At 44.8% G+C, this 24,613-nt stretch overlaps 1 protein-coding gene across 3 annotated transcripts in view; it reads left to right on the forward strand.

The window, feature by feature from the left end:
- Positions 1 to 24,613, forward strand: part of FAM81A (family with sequence similarity 81 member A) — a 79,443-nt gene that overhangs the window by 18,761 nt on the left and 36,069 nt on the right. For 2 of the 3 annotated variants that reach the window (XM_062206036.1, XM_062206034.1), the window contains exons 2-3: positions 2,790 to 2,857; positions 3,826 to 4,099. In XM_062206036.1, the coding sequence (XP_062062020.1) occupies positions 2,811 to 2,857; positions 3,826 to 4,099 (321 nt within the window). In that variant the 5' untranslated portion in view covers positions 2,790 to 2,810. Of the gene's footprint in view, positions 1 to 2,789; positions 2,887 to 3,825; positions 4,100 to 24,613 lie in introns of all 3 variants that reach the window. The other variant, XM_062206035.1, reaches the window with a different exon arrangement.

Consider the following 24,613-nt stretch of genomic DNA (forward strand, 5'->3'; position numbering starts at 1 on the left):
CAATAATTAGTTGTCTCCTTTGGTCCTTAAAATATTATTCATATTTATATATGAGTATATCTACTTCCTTTTTTTTCTTTTCCCTTCTAGACAGAATTTTTGTTGCAACAGATTTTAATTTAGATAATAGCATTTCTTTTTTTTTTTTTGATAATAGCGTTTCCTTTTGTGTGAAACTTGCAAGTCTACTAATATGTTGTGTACCCTGGGTGGTGTGATTTTGCTTTTTAAAACTGTTTCCTTCAGTTCCTCTTGCCTTACTTGTCTCTTCCTCTCTAACTCACCCATTTCTTTAAACTCATGAAGTGGAAATGGCTTATGATAACAGTAGTCGTGGCACAATCAAAACGGCATACGACACAGAGCAGCCTGACAAAGTTGTAGGCCCTCTTGCCTGTTAGCAGTATTAGCGATCAGGTTTGTAAATGTACAGGCAGAGACAGCCCCAGGCACGGAAGCCAGAATCCACAATGGGAAGAGCTGGAATCCGTGCTTGAGAGGTTACTAATCCAGTGCTTTATTTATTATCAGTCCTTATTCGTTTGCGATACCTGTGTGTATTTCTAAAAGTTTGGGAACAAATGGAATGAAAAGATTAATTTTGGTGCAGAATATTCTTGACATCCGTGCATAGTATCTTCCTAATATGCACTTCCCGTGACCTTGTTGAAGACTCCTCATAGATTCTGTCAATTCTGGCAAAGGATCATGATACCGATAAACCAAGGGAACTGACAGGTGAGCAGATCCACGGTGCATTCGCGAAACAGCACCGATTCTGCGTGTTGTGAACTCACACCGTAGGAAGCTCCTGTCAGAGAGAATGCACAGCACTTGACAGCGAGAAGCCTTGCTACTGACAAACCGTCTCCCACAGTCAGCGGTGTGTGGCTTCTTTTCCAGAAAGTCGATGCAGGTGGGCTTCGGTAGCTCAAGAATAGCTACAGAGGGAGGAACCAAACTTCAGAGAGGGGGAGGCCAGAAGTCCCCATTCATTCACAAATGCTTAACGTTTTTTAAGATTTATATATTTGAAAGGCATAGCAAGAGAGAGAGAGAGAGAGTGAGAGAGACAGAAAGAAAAAGATTTTCCATCTGCTGGTTCATGACCCAAATAGCCAAAACAATCAGATCTGGGTCAGGCTAAAGCCTAGAGCCACAAACTCCATTCTGTTCTCCCACGTGGGTGGCAGAGGCCCAAGTCCTTGGGCCGTGTTCTGCTGCCTTCTCGGGCGCATTAGCAGGGAGCTGAATCCGAAGTGGGCAGCCAGGACCGCAGCTGGCACCCATATGGGATGCTTGTGTCTCGAGCTGCCATGGCTTAACCTGCAGCAGCTTAATCCACTGCATCACAACGCTGGCCCTCAACTAAATGCTCCTTAATTGGGCTGTTCTGTAGATGAATATCTCAACCAAGGAGTCTGAGGTCTTTAAATTGCCAAGATTCTACATATTAACATCCTCCACACGGGCCTCATTTTATTGATTCTAAATCAGACATCTCTTATCTTTGACACTGAAACACTCCTTAGGACACCATTGCTTGTTTGGCGTGAACTTCCTTTTTTTTCCCCCTAAAGTGTAATTTGTTTAAATCTTGAAGATCTTTGCCTAGGAAAGCAAAATGTTCACATTTTGAAACTCTAACAATAAAACACCGGAGCAATGGAGCCAAAACAGTGATGTCCATCAGAAGGGCTCTGTGGCTCCAGCAGCTCCCAGCCGACTAATTACTGCATCAGGGCGTGGTTCCCAGGCATCCACTCTTTAAGCCAGTCGACGGCAGTATCGAAAAAGCCACAGTAATGAAACATTTTCAAAAGCCTGTAGCTTGTTCAGATTTCTAATGAGTTGTGATGATCAAATCCTTGTATGTAAGATGTCACTCGTGAGTGTAAAGTGAGCAATTATATCTTATCATAAAGTTTTGATGAAGACTATCACTCTCATTCTCTTTGGGGATAGATGGATTCCCCTACACCAAATCACGCTGATTTTGCTTCTGTGTTGAAGATTGATGTAGAAACAACTACTCTTCCTTTGCTATGGAATTTATTAAATTTGCTGGGATCAGACTTACTAAAGGAGTTTGCTTCAGATTTCTACAAGAAGTACAAGACTGAATAAGCCAGTTAAAGGAAGTATTTTGCTATTGTTTTTAAGATTTATCTGAAAGGTAGAGTTAGAGGCGGAGAGGGGTCTTTTGGTTTATTCCACAAATGGCTGCAATAGCTGGGGTTAGACAAGGTCAAATCCAGGAACCTGGGGCTTCATCTGGGTCTTCCATGTAGTGGCAGGGGCCTGAGTACTTGGGCCATCCTCTGCTGTTTTCCCTGGTGCCTTAGCAGGGAACTGGATCAGAAGTGGAACAGTTTGGGCAGGGGGTCTGCAGCTGGGGCTCATATGGGGTGCTAGCATTGTAGGCAGTGGCTTAACCCACTGTGTCACAACTCTGGCCCCTGTATTTTGTTTCTATAAAAGTGGTTTCCCAAGCTTGAGATGCAGATTGGCTGAAGAAACTTGGGGGAATTCTATTTAACAAGCTTTGCTGATTTCTTTACCAAGGCTTTGCAGTATTAATTTCAGAAGCACTTTGATTTTGCTTATCCTTTTTCTATATTTGGAAACATTTGCTATTTATGTCGTATATAGGACATAAGACTTTTAATAATATGACAGATCAGCATGCCCACATAATTTATGATCCACTTAGTAACTTAATCAGAAGCTTTTGAGGTCAAGTTCTAGATATGAACTGTTAAATAATTGAGTGCTTATTTTTTCAACAGATGTGAATTATTAAAAAGAAAATGGCCCAACGGAGCACTGTACTTCCTTCTCTTGTCACCGAGGAAAGGTATAATATATGGAAAATATGCATCTAAGGTATACTTTTCCTTTCCACCAATCCCATGAGGGCTGCTAGCGGGTGTGGTGGGCGTGTTAAATGAACCCTTGTGGCTGTTGCATTATCCAGGAATGGCTTTGTTCAAGGGGGAGAGAAGTACTGTTGTGTCCCCTCTCCCAGCTTCCAGTCTGCAGGACTCTGTAGCCCACTCAGTGACCCCACGGTAGACATCTCAGAGCCACCCGATGGGACGGTTGACCTTCCCAGCAACAGTACAGTACAACTTTGAGAGGCTGGAGGGTAACATCCTCATGAACCCTCATGGGCAAAGCAAGTGCCCACGGGCCAAAATGGGCTCACGGAAGTACGTTGCTCGGCCTGCGGGATCTTAAATACTTTGAGATGAATCGTCAGTGGTTAAAAATCAGGCAGCTTTCCACTACGAGCCTGAATTTCCTGACTCTTTTGGCAAAATGGCCTTACAGTCTCAGGTGGTCCCTGAGGGGTGCTGCAGACCCATGCTCCCTGTAGCAGGGGGATGCCCTTCCCAGCACCCAGCACCTACCGCTCATGTCTGTTGCTTGCTTGGCCCTGCAGACATATGAATTTGTAAGCACTACTTCTATGGTCGGGGGAGAGCATGTCAGGGGATCCTGTTAGTAAGCCTGATCCGGAGATCATAGCTTATGCCAGGGAGGGCATCTCTGTGTGCCCGGTTCTTCTAGCCGTTTGTTCTCGGAGGTCACAGAGCCTGCCCCCAGCACTCCTTAAGGCTTTGAGCACAATTATGTAAGAGGTCCTGCTTGGCTCACGCGGAAGAGTCTTCTGTGCAGAAGCCCTGCCTCAAGCCCCCTTAGTTTGTAGGGGTAGATGGCTTGTATTTCCTTCTCTGGGGAGTCTTGAATTTGGCTTAGAAAAAAAGCAAAAACCTTACTGCCCGCAGTGAACAACCGGCATCATGCGATTCCCTTCCCTAGGCGAGTTAGAACCATGCCCCGACACAGCCAGTCCCTGACCATGGCACCCTACTCGTCCGTGAGCCTCGTGGAGCAGCTGGAAGACAGGATCATGTGCCATGAGAAGACCACGGCCGCGCTGGTGGAGCACGCCTTCCGGATCAAGGACGACATCGTCAGCAGCTTGCAGAAGATGCAGAACAAGGGCGGAGGCGACCGCCTGGCCCGGCTCTTCCTGGAGGAGCACATCAGGAACATAACTGCCATCGTGAAGCAGCTGAACCGGGATATCGAGGTAAGGGCTGCCGCCTCGCCCTCCACACCGGCTGCCCTGGGGCCCATCCCACCTCCCAGGCCGGAAGGCGTTCAGACCAAAGCTGTCTGTCTCGTCTGTTCTCACTGAGTGCCAAGGAGACTGCTTGCACAAATAGCCCAGTTAAATTTATTTTAGGATTCGATAGCAGTTACTTTCAGTGTTATTTACACTTCATCTAAATTTGCTTCGCTGATTATTAAATCATTTTGTTTTGTTTGGCTCTTGGAGAGAGAGAGAGAGAGAAAGAGGGCTAGCTAGTCAGATAGTTTCCTATAAAACCCTTCATGTCTTTGAAGACAGCTATTAAATCAATTACTAGGTCAGCCTTTGCTGCTTCAGATTAAATGTTTCTAGGCCATAATGATTGCATGTAATACAGTTTGTTACTCAAGCAATTTCCGTCTTTGAATTGCTTCCCTGACTCCCCTTTTGTTGCTCTATTTTTCTCTGAAATGGGTCTAATATCAGGCTATTCTTGTCTATTTTTACAGTCTGTAACTTTGCTCCCATTTGCTGAGCACTCCCAGGGACCACACAATCTAGTTCAGGAACGTAAGGTCACTTGGGGCCTGGGTTCCCTCACTGTATAGTGTCAGTCTCGTCCACGTGTAATTATTAATTATATGAATAAAAGATACATGGCTGGATGAAGGAAGACCTTTCTGGTCATGGGGGAGTATGTCGATATGCTTCTTGAAACTAATTCACATTTTTTCCCCATTGTCAGGTTTTAATTTATTTTTTAAAAGATTTATTTATTTTATTTTAAAGGTGGAATAACAGAGGGAGAGGGAAGAGAAAGAGATAGAGAGATAGAGATAGGTAGATAGATAGAGAGAGAGAGAGATTTCCCATCTAGTGGTTCATTCTCCAAATGCCTGCAACAGCCAGGGCTTGTCCAGGCTGAAGCCAGGAGCCAGGAACTCCATCCAGGTCTCCTACCTGTGGCAAGGATTCAAGTACATGAGCAACCATCTGCTACCTCCCAGGTGCATTAGCAGGAAGCTGAATCAGAAGCAGAGTAACCAGGACTTGAACTGGGCACTCTGGTATGAATGCCAGCATCCCAAGTAGCAGCTTAACTCACGGTGCTACAATGCCTGCTCCTTGAGTTTATTTTTTAGTGTTATCTTTTAAAGATTTATTTATTTGAAAGGCAGATATTTGTTTCATCCCCTCAGATGGCCGCAACAGTTGGAACCAAGCCGGGCCAGGTTGAAGCCAGGAGCCTGGAACACCATCAGAATCTCTCACATGGATGGCAGGGACCCAACTACCTGGGCCATCATCCCCTGCTTTCCCAGGTGCATTAGCAGAGAATAGCATTTCTATTCTGTTCATCAGAAGCGGAGTAACAGGGACTTGAACCGACGCTGCAATATGGATGTCAGTGTCCCAAGCAGTGACCTAATCCACTGCACTAGAGCGCCAGCCTACACAGCATTGTTGAGCTATAATTTAAATGCCACAAGAATTCAGCCATTGTAAGTGTACAATTAAATGATTTTTGGTAAATTTGTAGAATTGTGCAACCAGTTTGGGGGTGTTATCTCCCCTCCCTCACCCCCAGTTTACACAAACCTGTGTGCAGGCTTTCCCTCTGTGCTCCAGCCCCAGACACTCATCCACTTTTTGTCCTTATGCATTTTTCTGTTGTCTACATTTCATGTAAATGGAAGCACTCAATGTGAAGTCTGTTGCATCTGGCATCTTTCACTTAGCAATAATCTCCTAGAGTTCCAGTCAGATCCTAGCAGGTGTCAGAGATCTTTTGTTGTCCCTTGCCCGTGGTCTGTGGAAAGGATGGCTGTACCATATTGCATTTTCCATTCATTAATTGATGAACCTTTGGATTTTTTTCAGTTTTTAGCTATGATCAATAAAGCTGCTATGAACAGCTTTGTGTACTAGTCTTTGATTTGGAAATATATTTTCATTTCTCTTGGGTAAATTAATAGGAGTGGAACTTCTGGGTCTTATAGTGAGCTTATATTTAACTTTTTAAATCCAGAGTGGCCATACCATTTTACATTCCCACCAGCAATGTGTAGGAGTTCCAAATTCAACCATGCTTGGCATTATCTTTTTGATTATTGTCATTCTAGTTGATACGTAGTGGCATCTCATGATGGTTTTAATTTGTATCCCCTTGATGGCAAATGCTATTGAACACCTTTCAATATAATTATTGGTCATTTATATATCTTCTTTGATGAAATATTTTGCCCACTTTTAAAACAATTGCATTTTATTTATTTATTTATTTGAGAGGCAGAGTTAGAGAGAGAGGGAGAGACAGAGAGAAAAGTCTTCCATCCACTGATTCACTCCCCAAATGGCTGCAACAGCTGGAGCTGAGCTGATCCAAAGCCACGATCCAGGAGCATCCTCTGGGTTTCCCATGCAGGTGCAGGGGCCCAAGCACTTTGGCCATCCTCCACTGCTTTTCAAGGCCATAAGCAGAGAGCTGGTTTGGAAGTGAACAGCCAAGACTCAAATTGATGCCCGTATGGGATGCTGGTGTTGCAGGCGGATGCTTAACCTACTACACCACAGTGCTGGCCCCAACAATTGCATTTTTCATTGTGGTAAATTACTATTTTAATCACTTTAAGTAGATGATCCAGTGACATTAAGTACACTTACAATGTTGTACAACCATCACTATTATCCATTTCTGAACTGATTGATCATCCCCAACAGAAATTCTATTCCTATTAGACAATAACTCCACATTGCTCTCATAACCTCTGTTGTTTTCTTTCTCTATGAATTTGAAAATTTTATCTACCTAAAATGTAAGTAGAATCACACAATATTTGTTCCTTTGTGCTTATTTCACTTAGCATGTATTTTTAAAGTTTTATTTATTGAATATCAGAGTTAAACAGAGGAAGAAACAGAGCGAGAGAGAGAGAGACAAAGAGAGAGAGAGAGGGAATCTTCCATCCACTGATTCACTCCCCAGGCTGAAGCAAGGAGCCAGGAGCTTCATCCCAGTCTCCCATATGTGCACAGGGGCCCAAGCACTTGGGCCATCTCCACTGTTTCCCAGGCTCAATAGTAGGGAGCTGGGTTGGAAATGGAGCAGCTGGGTCTCAAACTGGTGCCCAAATGGGATGTAGGCATCACAGGTGGTGGCTTTATCTGGTATACCACAATGCTGGCCCCTAGCATGAGGTTTTTAAGGTTCATCCATATGGTAGCTTTTATCAGAACCCATTTTTCAGTTGGGTTATTGCTTCTGTTATTTAATTCGGTTATTTGTCTTATTAATGAGAACTTTATAAGTTTATTAGCACTCTAGACACAAGTCCCTTATCAGATACATGATTTGTAAATATTTTTCCCTAGTATGTGCCTTCTATTTTTATTTTCCTAATGCTGTCTTTTGAAGCACAAATATTCTTAATTTCAGTGAAATCCAACATTGATTTTTTTCTTTTATGGCTTATAACTTTTGTTCTTGTGTCTTAAGAACTATTTATTAACCTCAAGTCACAAAGATTTTCTTCAAAACTTTTAGTTTTTACATTTAACTCTCTGATCTATTTTGTGTTAATTTTTGTGTATGATGTGGGGTAGGGATCTAAGTAACTATTTTTTCTCATCTTGATATCCAAGGAAAATGTGTCCCTTTCCCATTTGCCCCTGTGTAGAAAATCAATTGACCATAAACTGTAAGGATTTATTTCTGGATTCCATTGATTTGTTTGATTTTCCTTATGTCAATACCACATTGTTTTGAATTCTAGCTTGAGGGTACATTTTGAAATCAGAGCATATAAGTGCTCTTACTCTGTTCTTGTCAAAATTGTTTAGCCTATTTTAGATTCTTTCTTTTGTATAAAATTTAAAATTTCATAATAAAATTTTTTTGGTATAAAATTTAAGATTAGCCGTCAGTTTGTATTAAATCTGCTGTGGCTTTGGTGGATTGCTTTTTATGGCTGAGTTAGTTTGAGGAGAATTTCCCATTGACAATATTGAGTCTTTGATTATTTTAAAGAACCAACTTAGTTTTATTAATTTTTCTATTTTTCTGTTTTCTGTTTCACTGAATTAAACTCTATATTACTCCTATTTTTTCTGCTTGCTTTGGGTTTAGTTGGTTTTTCTAATTTTTTAAGGTGGAAACTTAGGTAATTGATTTGCCCTTTATTTATTTATTTATTTTTGCTAATGGGGTTTAAAACAATATAGTGGCCAGTGCCGTGGCTCAACAGGCTAATCCTCCGCCTTGCGGCGCTGGCACACCGGGTTCTAGTCCCGGTCGGGGTGCCAGATTCTGTCCCAGTTGCCCCTCTTCCAGGCCAGCTCTCTGCTGTGGCCCGGGAGTGCAGTGGAGGATGGCCCAAGTGCTTGGGCCCTGTACCCCATAGGAGACCAGGATAAGCACCTGGCTCCTGGCTTTGAATCAGTGTGGTGCGCCAGCCACGGCGGCCATTGGAGGGTGAACCAATGGCAAAGGAAGACCTTTCTCTGTCTCTCTCTCTCACTGTCCACTCTGCCTGTCAAAAAAAAAAAAAAAAAAAAAGAAAAAGGAAAAGAAAAAAATATATAGTGTCCTCTAAACAGTGCTTTATCTGTATTCCATGAATTTTGGTATATTGTACTTTTGTTTTCATTCATTCAAAATATTATAAAATTTCTTTTGTGATTTTTTTTTTTGGTCCTTGTATTATTTAGAAGCATGTTATATAATTCCCAGATATTTGACGTTTTCTCAGATTTGTCTCATTTCATTCTATGTGGTTGGAAAATACACATTGTGTATATATATATATAATTGTGTGTATATATATATATATATATATTTTTTTTTTTGACAGGCAGAGTGGATAGTGAGAGAGAGAGAGAAAGGTCTTCCTTTGCCGTTGGTTCACCCTCCAATGGCCGCGAACCGCGCTGATCCAAAGGCAGGAGTCAGGTGCTTCCTCCTAGTTTCCCATGGGGTGCAGGGCCCAAGCACTTGGGCCATCCTCCACTGCACTCCTGGGCCACAGCAGAGAGCTGGCCTGGAAGAGGGGCAACCGGAACAGAATCCGGCGCCCCGACCGGGACTAGAACCTGGTGTGCCGGCACCGCTAGGCGGAGGATTAGCCTGTTGAGCCACGGCGCCGGCGGAAAATATACATTGTATATTTTTAATCTCTTTAAATTTTTTGAGATTGTTGTGTGACTTTCTGTATTCTTAATGGTTTTCTGTCATTGTTGAAATCTCTGATTTTAGTGTGAATTGTCTATTTCGCCTTTCAGTCCTGTCATTTTTTTAACTTCATGTATTTGTCACTATTTTGTTAGGTTCATGTATGTTTATAATTGTATATATCTTCCTGATGTATTGACCCTTTTATCATAAAACGTCTCTTATCATAATTTGTCTTAGGGTCTGTTTTGTCCGATATCAGTATGATTATTAGAACCTTCTTATGGCTACCATTTGCGTAGTTAATGTATTTTTAAAATAGATTTATTGTATTCATTTGAAAGGCAAAGTGAGAGAGAGAGAGAGGGAGAGCCAGAGAGGGAGAGATCTTCTATTTGGTGGTTCATTCCTCAAATGCTCACAACAAGCAGAGCTGGACTAGGCTGAAACCAAGAGCCTGGAACTCAATCCATGTCTCCCGCCTAGGTGGCAGGGACCCAGACACTTGAGCTAATAACATCTGCTGCCTTCCCAGGCACACTAACAGGAAACTGAGTTGGAAGTGGAGGAGCCGAGACTTGAACCAGCACTTTGACATGGGATGCAGGTGTCCCAAGTGGTGGCTTGACCTGCTGCACCACAATGCCCACCCCATGTCCTTTCTTGTTAATTTTTACCACTCCTGTGGTTTGTGGTCCTGGCCTCATGTTACCGACTTTTGCTATTCTTTGAGTTTCTCATATGTGTTTACCAGGATCGGGGGTTCACCCAGAATTGTACCCTAATTGGAGTGCATGTATCTTCTGGATTCTGACATTTCTGGCCTGTTTTATACATTTCTGGCTCGGGGCTTGTTCGCAGGGAAGGCAGTGCATCTTTGTTGCTTTAGGAAGTGATGGCATCCATTGCACCTTCTGGCTCACAGCAGTTTTCTTTCCTTTTTGATTTACCTTTCTCCCACCACATACAGGCCATAATGGAAAGGCCATTATTCAGGGCACCTAAGCACCCATTAAACTTTTGCTTATTGGACAGGCAGAGAGAGACAAAGAGAGACATCTTCTGCATGCTGACTGACTCCCCAGGGCTGGGCTGGGCTGAAGATAGGGGCCCCGAACTCCTTCTGGATCTCCCACCTGGGAGGCAGAGTCCCAGGTACCTGCGGAATCCTTTGTTGCCTCCCAGGGTGGCCATGAGCAGAGTGGAGCTGGGACGCAAACCGAGGCAAGCTGCTGTGCAATGTGGGCTTCCCAAGGGGCGGCTTCCCCTGTGCCGAATGCCTGCTCCCCGTTAGCACCCTTGTAGCTAAAAGGGGTTAGGGTTCATAACCCAAGCCAGAGCACGGAGACTCCATCCCTGCAATTTCAATCCTGAGCAGGGTGATCCAATGACTGGAGGTGGCCGAAGTACTTTCCCTGCAGCAGCTGTGCCTGTGGGAGACTCAGAGCTTTGTGTCCTTTTCTGAGTCTGGATCCCAGCTTCGGTGTTGAATGTCTGTACCTCTCTTCTGTATTCTTCCAATGGATCCCATTCTCCCACTGAGATAGCCAGAGTCAGCTTCATTTGACGTCTCCTGACATCGGGAATGGAAGCTTACCGGGTTGCTGTAGTTGTTGGGAAGGTAATGTCTATGTTTGGAATGGTCTTTCTCGTCGAATATTTGGGTGCTGGAGTAGTTTTATCTGAGAATCTGACTAAGCCAGCAACCCCAAGTTGAGAGCTGCACAGAACTGGAGAAGTCCAGCTCCAACATTTCTGTTCTGAAAAGGGTTGCAGATGTGCTGGGAAGCTGGTGGCCGCCTGCACACAGAGCTAGAGGGAGGTAGGATCATGGTGATGGGCGTACACAAGGATTCTCAGTGCTCAGCCCCTCAACCAATGGCCAAGATGTATGTCATCAGGAAAATACAGCCACTCCCGCACTTGGTGTTAGAAGACGGTGTCTCCACCCCCATTATTCCCTCCCCCAGCGTTTCCCTGTGAGTTCTCCCTTTGCTCTGGTGGGTGGAGAGACTAGAGAAGGGAGCCAGGCTAGTCTAACATTACCGTCCCCTTCAGATCAAAGCACTGCCTATCTCTGCCCTTTGAAAATAACTAAATTAACTTTTTGGGAGGCCTGCACTGTGGAGCAGTGGGGTAAGCCACCACCTGGGACACTGCCTGCTCCACTTTCAACGCAGCTCCCTGCCGGTGCACCTGGGAAAGCAGCCAAAGGTGGTTCAAGTCCTTGGGTCCCTGCACCCTTGTGGGACACCCAGCTAAATATGCTCCTGGCTCCTGGCTTTAGCTTGGCCCACCTCTGGCCGTTGCAGGCATTTTGGGAGTGAACCAGTGGATGGAAGCTCTCTCTGCCTCTGCCGATCCCTCTCTCTAACGCTGCCTTTCAAATAAATAAATAATTGTTAAAAAAAAAAAAAAGAAAATACTTTTTCTGTCATTGTAAGAGTTGCAGCTGTGTAACCCAGGGATTTATTTTCCCTTTGGTAGTTGCTGTGTGCTACCAAGTTTTAAATAATAATTCAAGACTGCAGCCCAGCCCTCAATGCTGCTCATGGCTCTGAATCCTCGGAAGGCTTCCAGACCCGTTCCTCTGTGTCCCCCAAGTTCAACATCCTCTCCCTCAGTGTGTCCCCAACATGCAGCACCGCCACTGTCACCATCACGTTTACTGAGTAGGGCCAACACCGTTTCTGCACAGGTTCATTTCTCTTGTAGAGCATGGGCTTTTCAGAGAGGGAGCCGGTCTTGCTCACAGCTGCATTGCTCAGCTCCATGTCAGTGTGTCTGGAGCGATGTGCTGTGCCTGCCTGCGCCGTTTGTGTCCTTACACTGCCGTACTGAGGTGGGCTCAGTCCTAAAGGACAGAGGTTTGTTTCTCGCCATTCTGGAGGTGGGAGGTCCAAGACTGAGATGCCCACGCTTGCTGTCCAGTGGGGCTCCCTTGCTGCAGGCTTACATCGCAGGGAGCAGAAGGGTGACCCCACTGCTGTAGGCCTGACTCTAGGAGCCCAAGTCCCCATGATGGCGGAGCCCTCCCCGCCTTGTACTTCCCAAAGGCCCTCCCTCTCCTTACCATCTTTCAAACGTAGCCAGGGGTTATTAAGCCAGTAACGGCCCCATTTTAGAGTAGAGCCAGGGGTGGATTTGCTGGTAGCATGAAGGACCAGAAGAGACCCTGTGGTCACGTGTGCACGGGGCATCCTTTCCAGGCAGGGCCGTGAAGTGGCCTGCAGTGTCAGGCCAGCCAGGGACAGTGCCGAGACTGGACCCAGGAGGCTACACTCCAAACATAGGCTCCTTTTCCTTTTCTCCTTTGCCTCTTGGGAGCTCTTCTAGAACATTCATCTCACACAGCCAAGTCTCAAATGTGACAGGCTGTGTTATTCAGCAGGGCTCTGCTTTCTGAATATTTCTACTCCTTTGGGAAGAACTTGTCCACAAAACGAGGTAATTCTGTCTGTAGGACCCCCTGGGGCCTCCCCCCTCCCCCGCCTCCTTATCCCTTTGATGGCAGTTCCCTTGGACTAGTTGAGTGATTCGGGTTATTAGCAGATGGACCTCGGATCCAGTCATCAGGCATTTAGGGTTTTGCTGCTTATTTTTCCCCAAATACATGTCTATAAGACAGGCTTTTGAACTATTTACGACACGGTGAATTTTCAAGTAATTGCAATTTTGCTGTTTTTCCAACATTGAAACACATTTTATGTAATGATTATTCTCGACTTAACTAGACTGCACTCTTTTCCATTTACATATATTTTTGGAGTGTGCAAATTTTGCAAATGAAAAGATGATTTCTGTTGTAGAAAGGGAAAGCAGTAAAATCTAATTTTGGCAAAAAAATTACTTTGGGTGTTTGAATGTTTACTTTTTTTATAACTGGTAATAAGTATATATCATGTTAAAGTAGCATCAAGGAAGTTTAAAAATTTAAGATTCCACTGTGCAACTCTAATTATATGAATTTATATGTTATTATGAACATAAGCATTTGTTCCCAACATAACCAAAATTAGGGAACTTCATAAGACATCAGAATTGCTACATTGTAGCCAGACTTCATTGAAAGAAAATCCTGGCTGTCTTAGTCAGTTTGGGCTGCTACGGTAAAATTACCATAGACCAAGTGGCTTAAACAACAGAAGTTTATTTCCCACAGTTCTGGAGACTGGGAATGCCAAGCTCTGAGGCCACTGTTTCCTGGTCTGTGGAATGCTATCTTGTGTCCTTGCACAGCAGAGAGCAGACAGCAAAAGCAAGGTCCCCCTTGCTCATGTGCCCCCTTTTCGAAACAATTTTATGTAAAAATGTTTGATGTGTTAGAGAGGGATCTCCCATCTACTGGCTCACTCTCCAAATGCATGCAAAGGCTGAGGCTGGGCCAGACCGAAGTGATCCTGAGCCAGGAACACACTCCAGGTCTACCATGTGGATGGCAGAGACCCAATTACTTGGGCTATCACCATTGCCTCCCAGGTTGGCGTTGGTGGAAAGCTGGCATCAGGAGCCAGAGCCAGGAATCCAGTCTGGGCACTCCAGTGTGGATGTGTGGGCCAAACACACACCCCCTCTTGTGTACTCTGGTCTGCTCCTCAGGACACTAATCCTCTCAAGGCTCCAACTCTTAGAACCTGATGACCTCCTCCATGTCCCACCTCCCAGTACCATCACATTGGGGGTTAGGATTGTTGCTTAGGAATTTTGGGGGGGAGGCACAAACTTCAACTCCATGACAATGATGAAGAGCAATATTTTTTTTTCTAGGATACCATAGAGCAATATTTTTAAAGTACTAAAAGGAAGTCTTTAGTTCTAACTAATATAAAAATTGGGAGGGTGGGTGATATGAAAGGTGATATTTGCATCCTTAAAGCACAGAGATGTGAAGATATTCAGATTGTATTTCAATGATGTGAAAGGTGTATTTTGTCTAGATTCCTCCTGAATTTCTTCTGTGAGTTGACTGGCTTTTCATTACAGGTTTATACTTGTTTTTCAATTCATTCAGTAAATTTGGGAATTTGTTTTCCTGCAGGTGATTTTGTATTATGAATCTAAAACTGAAGCCATTCTCAAGCTATAAAGCTCACTCTAGGCTCCTGATAGAACTAGTCAAACTGAGATATATTAATACCACATCTTGGTAAATTTGCCTAGAGATGTCTTTTAAAGATTTTATATATTTGAAAGGTAGAGTGAAAGAAAGGGAGAGGTAGAGAGAAAAATCTGTCTGCTGGTTCACTCCCCAAGTGGCCCCCGTGGCAGGAACTGGGCCAGACTGAAGCCAGGAGCCGGAAACTCTGGATTTGTCCCTGGGTGACCAGAACTCAAATACATGGCTCATTATTTACCACCTCCAGGGTGCGCATTAGAGGGCGCTGGAGCAGAAGTGGAGGCAGACTCGACCCCAGGCATTCCAGTACAGGATGCAGGCGTCCCAAGTGGTGGATTAACCCCCTGTGCCTCAATGCCTGTCCCTAGATACGTCTTTAAAATTCTCAAAGATATACCTCTGAACACAGTTATATATAGGGGAAAATGTAAAATACATATCATCAAATCATTAGCCTACGTGACCCTCAAAAGCGAGAACTGGTTGTTAATTTTTCTGCTTTTAGCACCCACTGTGCAGTGTCCAGCACATAAAAGGAGCTCCATAAGTGTTCTGTAATCAAAGGCTCCAAGGTCATCGGCCCTTCCAGAACCCTGTAATTATTAGTCTATGTGCAGGTTCTAGTGTGAACACAGATGACTACTGTGTAGGTGCTTGATAAATGTTGAATGGAAGAATCCATTGTTTTAGTACATCCCCACCCATGGACTCCATGAACCATTTGCCTTGTGATGTGGAATATGTCATCAATTATTTATTCCTCAGAAACTTTTCACAAATTATCATCAGCATTATCAATTTACAAGAGGTAATGTAGTCGACTATGAATTATACATGTGTGGATTATCCATACTGTCTTTGGTTTAAGATGTTATCAATAGCAGGAAGCCCTGGCCCTGGAAGCCCTTATGTTGCTGGGAGGCTCTCCCTTATATCCAGCTTGATGGCTTGGGGCAGTAGTTTGGACCCCCAGGTCCCTTTGGCCATTGACTGTGTCATGCTTTTGTGGAGCCAGGTAGTGGAGTCTGCCCCTTGGCTGGTTAGAATTTATAAAGCTGCTTCTGGATTCCAGATACTGAGACTTCATGATGTCTCGCTGGCTTGGAGTGTTGGCATTGACCTAGTTGGGTTATGGGAAATTGTATCAAGCCTGCGCCTAATTGAGTAGGTTACACATAGATTTCTAGCTTCATAATTTGAAAATGGACTACTGGGGCCCGTGCTGTGGTGCACTAGGTTAATCCTCTGCCTGCGGCACCGGCATCCCTATGGGCGCCATTTCTAGTCTCAGTTGCTCCTCTTCCAGTCCAGCTCTCTGCTGTGGCCCGGGTAGGCAGTGGAGGATGGCCCAAGTACTGGGGCCCCTACACCCGCATGGGAGACCAGGTAGAGGCTCCTGGCTTCGGATCGGTGCATCCCCAGCCGTTGCGGCCATTTGGAGAGTGAACCAGAGGAAGGAAGACCTTTCTCTCTGTCTCTCTCACTGTCTGTAACTCTACCTATCAAATAAATAAATTAAAAAAAAAATGGACTACTGAAGAGTTTTCTGAACTCAGTTAATGAGGGCAGCATTGGGCTTTCTCGTGTCAAAAACAAGGTATAGACAGTGGTGTGGATGTGTACGTGGACGGACAGACAGGGGCTTGGTTCATTGTGCATCCAGCAGTGCTAATGCGTAGAGAGTGCTGGCACCTGGACTTCATGTGTTTTACCTAAAGAGAGAATTTCAGCCTGGCTCAGTGATCTGGGTCCTTTGGAACAGGTGTAGCCCCAGAGGGATTTGGTGGCTTTTCATCCAAAATTGTTTTGTTTTAGCTTTACTCACTGGACTTGACCCCAGAGGGTGAAGGTAGTGAATTGATTGGAATTTTGAGTATCCGTTCCGTTCTGTTGACAGAGGTGTTTCAGGGTAAGTTAATACATTGCAGTTTTGGTGTCTGTCCTGTCTCCCATACATTTTAGCTGCCATGTGTTTAAGGACCTGTTGGCTTCTGGGTACCAGCTGGAGACCATCTCTGAATCTTCAGCTTGGAAAACTGGTTCCTTTAACATGGAGCTAAGTTAACAGAGGAACTCCTCTATCTGCCACTGAGAGGCATTGGGATTATAGCAGTGACCTAGGCAGACAAGGCCCAGGCTTTGAGCCCTACTCCACATTCTAGTGGCACTATAGGTGGTAAGTAATCAGGGGGATGTTAGCTCACGGCGTCAGATGCTCTGTTAAGTTCATGGGGTGGAGAGTGATGGGGCTCTTCAGATGACTGACAGGAGGGGCCAGCCAAGCCAGGGCAGGGGGAGACACACAGGGAGCCCATTCCAGACGGGAGGAAATGCCAGTTGCAAGGCTACGAGCAGGAAGTAGCTTGGTGTATATGAGGAGGAGAAAGACCGATGGGCTGAGTGCCACGAGCCAAGAGAAAGGGCTGGCTCGTAAGCCTGGAACGCGGTGGTGAGAAGGCTGGAGTTCGGACAAGGGAAGCCATTATGTAGTTGCCAGCTAAGGAGTTAACACACCATGCATCCGTACTCGTGGTGCTGGGGATATATTAGTGAAGAACACGAACGACAACCCTAGCCCTGGTGGAGCTTGCAGGCCTGTTTGTGTTTCAGAAAGCATCGTACTGACTCCTGCATGGAGAAGGGATTGTCGGGGAGTGAGAGTAAAAGCGGCGAGAGTCCAGGGAAGATGTGCTGGCGGCTTTAGTTAGGGTGGAGAAGACTGCAGGCCTGGGATGGGCACGGGTTCTGGATTTAGTCTGTGTGTAGAACTGACAGGACTTCCTGCATGTGGACTAGAAGGTTCTATCTTGGACTTGGCAAGTTTACGGGCCCACTGACTATACAGATGGAGGTACAATAAAGGCCATTTGACATAGGAAGCTGGAGTTTTTTTTTTTTTTTTTTTTTTTTTTTTTAATTATTTGAAATTCGGAGAGAGAGAGGGAATGAATGAACCAAAGGATGGGTATGCAATAGCCAGGGTTGGGCCTGAAGCCTCAACTCAGTCTGGGTCTCCTATGTGGGTGGCAGGGACCTGACTACTCCAGTCATCACCACTGCCTCCCAGTATGTACATTAATTAGAAGTAGAGCTAAGACTTAAACCCAGGCACTCCAAGATGGAATGTGGATGACCCTAAATGGCATTTTTGAAAGATTTTATTTATTTATTTGAGAGGTAGAGTACACAGAGAGAGAGAGAGGGAGAGAGAGAGAGAGGTCTTCCATCTACTGCTTCACTCCCCAAATGGCTGCAATGGCCGTGGCTGGCCCTATCTGAAGCCTGGCACCTGGCGCTTCTTCTGGGTTTCCCATGTGGGTGCAGGAGCCCAAGGACTTGCGCCATCTTGTGCTGCTTTCCCAGGCCATCAACAGGGAGCTGGATTGGACATGGAGCAGCTGGGACACGAACTGGTGTATGGGATGCCGGTGCTGCAGATAGAGGCCACAGTGCCAGCCTCTGGCATTTTTTTTTTTTTTAAAGACTTATTTAAGAAGACTTCTGTCTGCTGGTTCATTCTCCATGTGGTCACAACAGCCAGGTCTAGGGCAGGTCAAAGCCAGTGGTTGGGAACTCCATCCTGTTCTCCCATGTGGGTAACAGGGGCTCAAGCCCTTGAGCCATCTTCCCTGCCAGGCCCATTAGCAGAGAGCTGGATGGAAAGCAGAGCAGCTGCTACTTGAACTGGCACTCTTATATGGGATGCCAGTGTCACAAGCTGTGGCATTTTAACCACTGCACCCACTGCTTGTCCCTCCAGGGTGTTTTGAGTCCCCATGTGGAGATAGAAAGCCCTATGGGAAGAGACCACCTTTACAAGGCCTGCCCCTTCTGCACTGAGCCTTTCTGTAGGTGATGTTGGAGGTGTGCTTCCATTTCCAAATCCTTACCTATTTGGGGAGGGTTAGGAACACGGAATGAGCACTTTCCTTCTGGGTCTCTTCCTTGGCTGGCCTGTCCAGGTGACTTGGGGATCCGCAGGGTGTGGTTGCCAACATCTGTGTGTGAACAGCGTGACACAGCCCTATTGCATACTGTATTTGGGCAGGGAGAAGGGGAGTTCTTTTTCTTTTTTTTTTTTAAAGATTGACATATTCATTTGAAAGGCAGAATTACACAGAGAGGGAGAAATCCATCTTCCATCTGCTGGTTCACTCTCCAAATGACTGCAACAGCCAGGACTGGGCCAGGCTGAAGCCAGGAACCAGGAGCTTCTCCTGGGTCTCCCACATCTTCTCTGCTTTGAAGGGAGGTTCTTTAAAGACAGGCCGTGTCTTAGAAGAAATAAATGAAGACTTTAGAGCATCACTTTTCCGGGGTGGCTGGGCTCTGCTCTCTATGCGTGTGAAGCATGTTTGCTCTATGAACTTGGGCCGCCCTGTAGCCCTTTCTGCCACTCTCAAGCTCCCTGAGGGTGTGTCTGGCACTCAGCACGTGGTAGGCGCCCAAGAAACACTTCTCTGAATTGACAGTAATGGAGAAGTGATGATTTCCTTAAGGATGTGATCTTTTAAAAGTCAACACATGATGTACTTGATAGCTGTTTAATGACAAATTGGGGAACGTTGCTGACTTTCCAGAGGGGTTGTTTTCTAAGGCTCCATTCTAGGATTCCTTTAAATAGTAAGCGCTCTACTGCCTTCTGACGGCACGTGACTTGAGTACTATGAATACTGTGTTAAGCTCAGGTATAATTCTTCTCTGTACTCTGCAAAGCATTTCTAATGCAATACCTTATACACCTGTGTAAGAATTCTGAAAGCTAAATGGGCCTATTTCTTACACAGGGTAAAAAATAAGGCATATTTTTTCTGGTTATAAAGCTAATGAATGCCAATTGTTGGAAATACAAAAAAGAGGAGTCACCCATAGTCCCACTCTAGAGATTACATTCTAGTGTTTTATGAGGATCTTAATACACAGCTAGAGTCCTGCTGTGTATTTATTTTATACCCACTCTTTCTGCTTAATATTAAATTGTATACATTTTCCTTTGCTTTAAGAAGTCCTCCAAGAATCTCTTAGTGTTCATATAATAATACACCTTATAAAATACTTGGTCTGTGTATCACACTATGAGGGCATCCTTATACATTTTTGGGGTCATTTTTCTTATTATTTTCATTAAGATTAATTTCAAGAATCAGATTTATTTGGCCAAAGGTTATGAACATTATGAATATATTTTGCTGTGTGTCTCTCTAGAATAGTTGTACTATGATAGGCCAACTGTGCCTTTTTTGATTTTGACCTACTTTTATTATTATAAATGAAAAATATTCAGTTCTTAAATAAGTGAAAAAGGTATGCCTTTTTTAAAAGATTTATTTATTTATTTGAAAGAGTTACACAGAGAGACAGAGAGGCAGAGAGAGAGAGGTTTTCCATCTGCAGGTTCACTCTCCAATTGGCTGCAACGGCTGCTCCAGGAGCTTCTTCCAGATCTCCCACGTGGGTACAGGGGCTCAAGGACTTGGGCCATCTTCTACTGCTTTCCCAGGCCATAGCAGAGAGCAGGATCAGAAGTGGAGCAGCTGGGACTTGAACTAGCGCCCATATGGGATGCTGGCACTGCAGGTGGTGGCTTTACCTGCTATGCCTCAGCGCTGGCCCCTGGTATGCCTTTAAAAAAAATAAACTATATTTTTTAGAGAGCAGTTTCAGATTCACAGCACAGTTGAGCCGAAAGTACAGCGAGTTCTCCCACACCGCCTGTCGCCCTCACACAGCCTCCCCCACTAGCAACATCTTGCATCAAGTGGTTCATAATCATGGTATGATATTTATTTCCTGTTTCTCTGCTTACCAGCAAGGTCGAACCTATAAAAAAAACATGTGTTTAAGTATTTTTAGCTCTTCTTTTGCAAATTGCTTTCCACTTTCTTGGCTTAGTGATTGAAAAACAATTCAAAGGAAGAAGGGCTGGTTAGAGCCATTGTTGTTGCTACAGTGTTGCATGCGGTGTTACTCCAGGAGTGATCTGCAGTCCAGGGACATCTCCATTCCTGGGCGGGTTCCCCAGCTTCACTTTCATGGGGATGGGGTCTGAGAATTTGTGTAACAAGCCACCTGGGAGATAATTTTTAAAAATTATTTCTTTTAAAAGCAGGGAGAGAGAGAGAAACTTGCGTTTTTGGTTCCCTTATTTCCTAATTGGCTGCAAACAGCTGGGGCTGGGCCAGGCTGAAGCCAGGAGCCAGGAACCCTATCTTGTCTCCCATGTGGGTGGCGGAGACTTAAGTACTCAAGTCCTCCTCTGCTGTTTCCCAAGCACATTAGCGGGAAGCTGGATCTGAAGCAGAGCAGCTAGGACTTGAACAGGCATCTGATACAGGATTTGGGGGACTCAGCAGGCAGCTTAATCCCTGGCAGCACAGCACCTGCTGCACCTGGTGGTATTTATGCTGCCCGGCAATGGTTGGGAACCGCTGGTCTTTTGTCTGGTTATAAAGATTGAAGGCGTTGCTTACAGGGAGAATACATGTTCCTTTCTATTAGGTGTAGCTACTAGGTGTTACTTCCTATTCCCAGAGAGAGAGCTCGCCAGCGCCTTTTCATAGTGGGAGAGTGCCAGCACCAGATTAGTCAGAGCTGAAGTTCCTTGCAGGAATATGCTCCGATGACTAACATTTTGTCATTCACAGGTGATTGTGACTATTTAGCATTCTTCATAGAGCGAGTTCATTCAGAAAAAGCTGGAAACTACAGGAAGTAGCAGATAGGTCTGGAAATTCTAAAATTCTTTCAGTGTAATAGACATTTTACTGTCACTGTCATTCTACTTGCAGCCCCAACCAAGTTCACAATGAGGAAAACACAGACTGCCCAAATTTCTGACTTCTGCTTATTACGAGGAAGTTTGAAAACTCTAAAAACTGTATAGAAGCACACTATTCTATATGTGTATAATACTTACCAAAAAAAAAAAAAAAGCCTAAAGGAAAGGAAAAAGATAGCTAACAGGAGTATATATTACGTATTTACACTTGTGGCACTAGTGTCAGTTTGCCTGTGGTAAATGCCTCACAGCGATTGTACCACATGGCAGGAGGGAGCAGTCACATCACCAGACAGGAAGCCAGAGAGACCTGGGTCCCACAGTTCCTTCCAAGGGCACGTCCTCATTGCCCTAAGCCCCTCCCACTGAGCCCCACCTGTCTCCCAGCACTGCCACTGTGAGAACCAAGCTTGCGGTGAATGACCCTTTGGGGGACAAACCACATCCAAAAATTCCTGAAATCCACATAGAGAAAAAAAAGTCTTACAAGCTTCTAGATATCAGGAGCCAATACTTTGCTCCTAGAGGAAGAAGCCCCAGATGCACCATAATGTCGGAGTTCATGGAGAGGAAAGGTCTTTCCTTTGAGAAATCTGACTCCCACCAATTTATCAGCCACCCTGCATGGCAGAGACTCAGAGGCTCTTTCTTCCAAGTGCCTGTTCTGAGGAAAGTGCTAGAAAAAGGGCTCTAACTAAAATGCAATGCATCTGGATACAGCTCCCAGTTAGGAGCAAATGACAGGGAGATGCACTAATGTCATCGGAAATCCTTAACAAAAGAACAGTATCATTCCATGTACGTGTATATTGATCCCTGCCTGGGACTATGTAGCAAAAGTGCTAAGAAAGAAAAAATAGTGGAACACAGGAGACATTGTGCAAGCATAATGCTAATAATAGTCCAGCTGGAATTCTTGCAATAGCAAAGTCTAGTTGGGAGTGTGGGAAGGGCGAGGAGAGAGGGCAGCACCATTCTTCCAGATAAGTCACCTGAGGCTGAAGGGTGAAGCCGGCAGGCATGAAGGGTGCTGAGGGTCTCACACAGGGGAAGCTGTGCAGGCACGGCCAGGAGGAGACGTGCAAATGTGTGCAAATTGGAAGCAGTGAGTAGCCAGTCATGGAATGGAGGACAGTGTTCAGGAACCCGCTCCCCTCCTCCCCGGCTGACAAGGGAGGAGAAGGAGCGCCTGGCCGCCTGGTGGAACCTGTCAGACTAAGCGCAAGGAGAGGGAACAAAGACAACCAAGAGCAATGTAAACCATGAGCGGGCAACGAGCTGTGAAGACAAACAAAAATGCAGTGGAGCAAGGCACTTCGCTGCTTAGAGACTGCACTATGTGTGACATGGGCGTGATAAAGTACCTCCTTCATGCGGTGTGAGGAGGATTAAATGGGTTAAGGTGCCTGAAATGCTGAGAACAGTGGGTGCTATTTCCAAATTAGTAAGCAAGGGTTTGCCTTCATACTTATTTGCTTACTTTTGTTGTTGAGCATTTATTTTAATAGATGAATCATATATTTTTAATTTTCAATTTTTTTGCCAGGCAGAGTTAGAGAGAGAGACAGAGAGAGAGTTGTAGACAGTGAGAGAGAGACAGAGAGAAAGGTCTTCCTTCCATTTGTTCACTCCCCTAATGGCCGCCACAGCCAGCGCTGCGCCAATCCGAAGCCAGGAGCCAAGTGCTTCCCCCCGGTCTCCCATGCAGGTGCAGGACCCAAGCACTTGGGCCATCCTCCACTGCGGGCCACAGCAGAGAGCTAGACTGGAAGAGGAGCAACCGGGACTAGTACCCGGTGCCCCAACCGGGACTAGAACTTGGGGTGCCGGCGCCGCAGGCAGAGGATTAGCCAAGTGAGCCACGGTGCTGGCCATAGGTGAATCATATTTATATTATAGAGCAAGTTTATAAAATTGGTGTGTGAAGTTAATCCCAATAGGAAAACAGTATTTGTTTAGCAACAAGCTGCCTCTCCTGTCTATATTTCTGTGTTTTAGATATAAAATAGAGACATATACTATTTAAAAATAGCTTTTTAAGTAGTAAAATATACAAGAGATTCCTGAGGGTAACAAAAATATCTTGAAAATATGTAGCCATTTGAAGTATAAAATAGCAAGTGTAAGAATAGCATGATGGTAAAACTACTAGTTGAAGGCTTATAAACAGAAAATAGTTTGCCTTTCCTGAGCTCATAATTATACATCAGTGCAAACAGAACTGTCCCCAAATTTCACGGCCATAAATCTCAGATTTGCAGAGGCACACAAAACATGAAACTTTGTGTCGTGCGAGTTGACCGGAGATCTTGTAAGCTCATTGCAAAAGCCGTCCCGTTTCAGCTAGGGCCCTCATTCTTGCTGTATCATCAAAGTGGTGACCCTGTGGTGTTAGGGGAACCTGCTCACCCCCTTCCTGGCTAACTGATTGACACATCTCCCAGGCTGGTCTCACAGGTGCTCTTTCCACTCCGTTTGGCGGTGGTTCAGGGCAGGTGCTATGATTCACGAGGCTGTCGGTGCCTTTTTCTCCAGGTTTTCTTTCCTTCTGAGTCACCTAGAGGAAGACAAGGGAGTTGCTTTCTTGGATTGGTTCTTTGTAATGTAGACACAGGAACAGATTCTAAGTCATCCAAAGGTGTATCAAATCGAGTTGAACTGCTTTCATTTTTGCTAAGTAGATGGCTACATCCTGGGGATAAATTTTCTTTAGGGAACCGCTTTGGGCTTTACGCCACAGTCACCTGTGTTAGCATGATCTCTCTTTTTGCTGGAGTGCTTGATTTGCCATTGGAAGGCGGGAAAGATGACGATCTCTGTGAGGCAGAGTTAGATCCCTTTTGCCTTATTATTTATAAAACACTAGCAATATTAATGTCAGGTGAGGTGTAACTTCACATTAAAAGCACTTGATAGGATAAGGAAGGTGATTTAATAGAACAAACACTTCTGGTTGTAAATCTGTATGTTCCACATAACATGGTACCTAAATAAAGTAAAAAGTGTTCAAAATGTGAAGAGAACTTGATGAAAATATTTTACAGCTTCAGAATTCGTTATTCCTTTTTCACAGCTGGGAGATTTAGTAGACTCAAATAAATATGACCTAGAGAAAAAAAAAAAAGAAATTCAGTCTAATGCAGTGTTTAACCTTTTGGTCCTCAAATAGAGAATTCATATTTTTGCATATCTATGGAGTTAAAAAAAATCAGGGGTAGGTATTTCTCCTTGCAGTAAGGTGTCCACATTAGAATGCCTGGGTCCAATACCGGCTTTGCTCTCTGACTCCAGCTTCCTGCTAATGTAGACCCTGGGAGGCAGTGGTGATGGCTCAAGTAATTGGGTTCCTGCCGCCTATGTGGGAGATCTGGATTGAGTTCCTGGCTCCTAGCTTTGGTCCCTGCCATTATAGGCATTTGGGGAGTGAATCAGCAGATAAGGACTTTCTCT

The sequence above is a fragment of the Lepus europaeus genome, chromosome 11 (assembly GCF_033115175.1).
Source record: "Lepus europaeus isolate LE1 chromosome 11, mLepTim1.pri, whole genome shotgun sequence".
Classification (NCBI taxonomy): domain Eukaryota; kingdom Metazoa; phylum Chordata; class Mammalia; order Lagomorpha; family Leporidae; genus Lepus; species Lepus europaeus.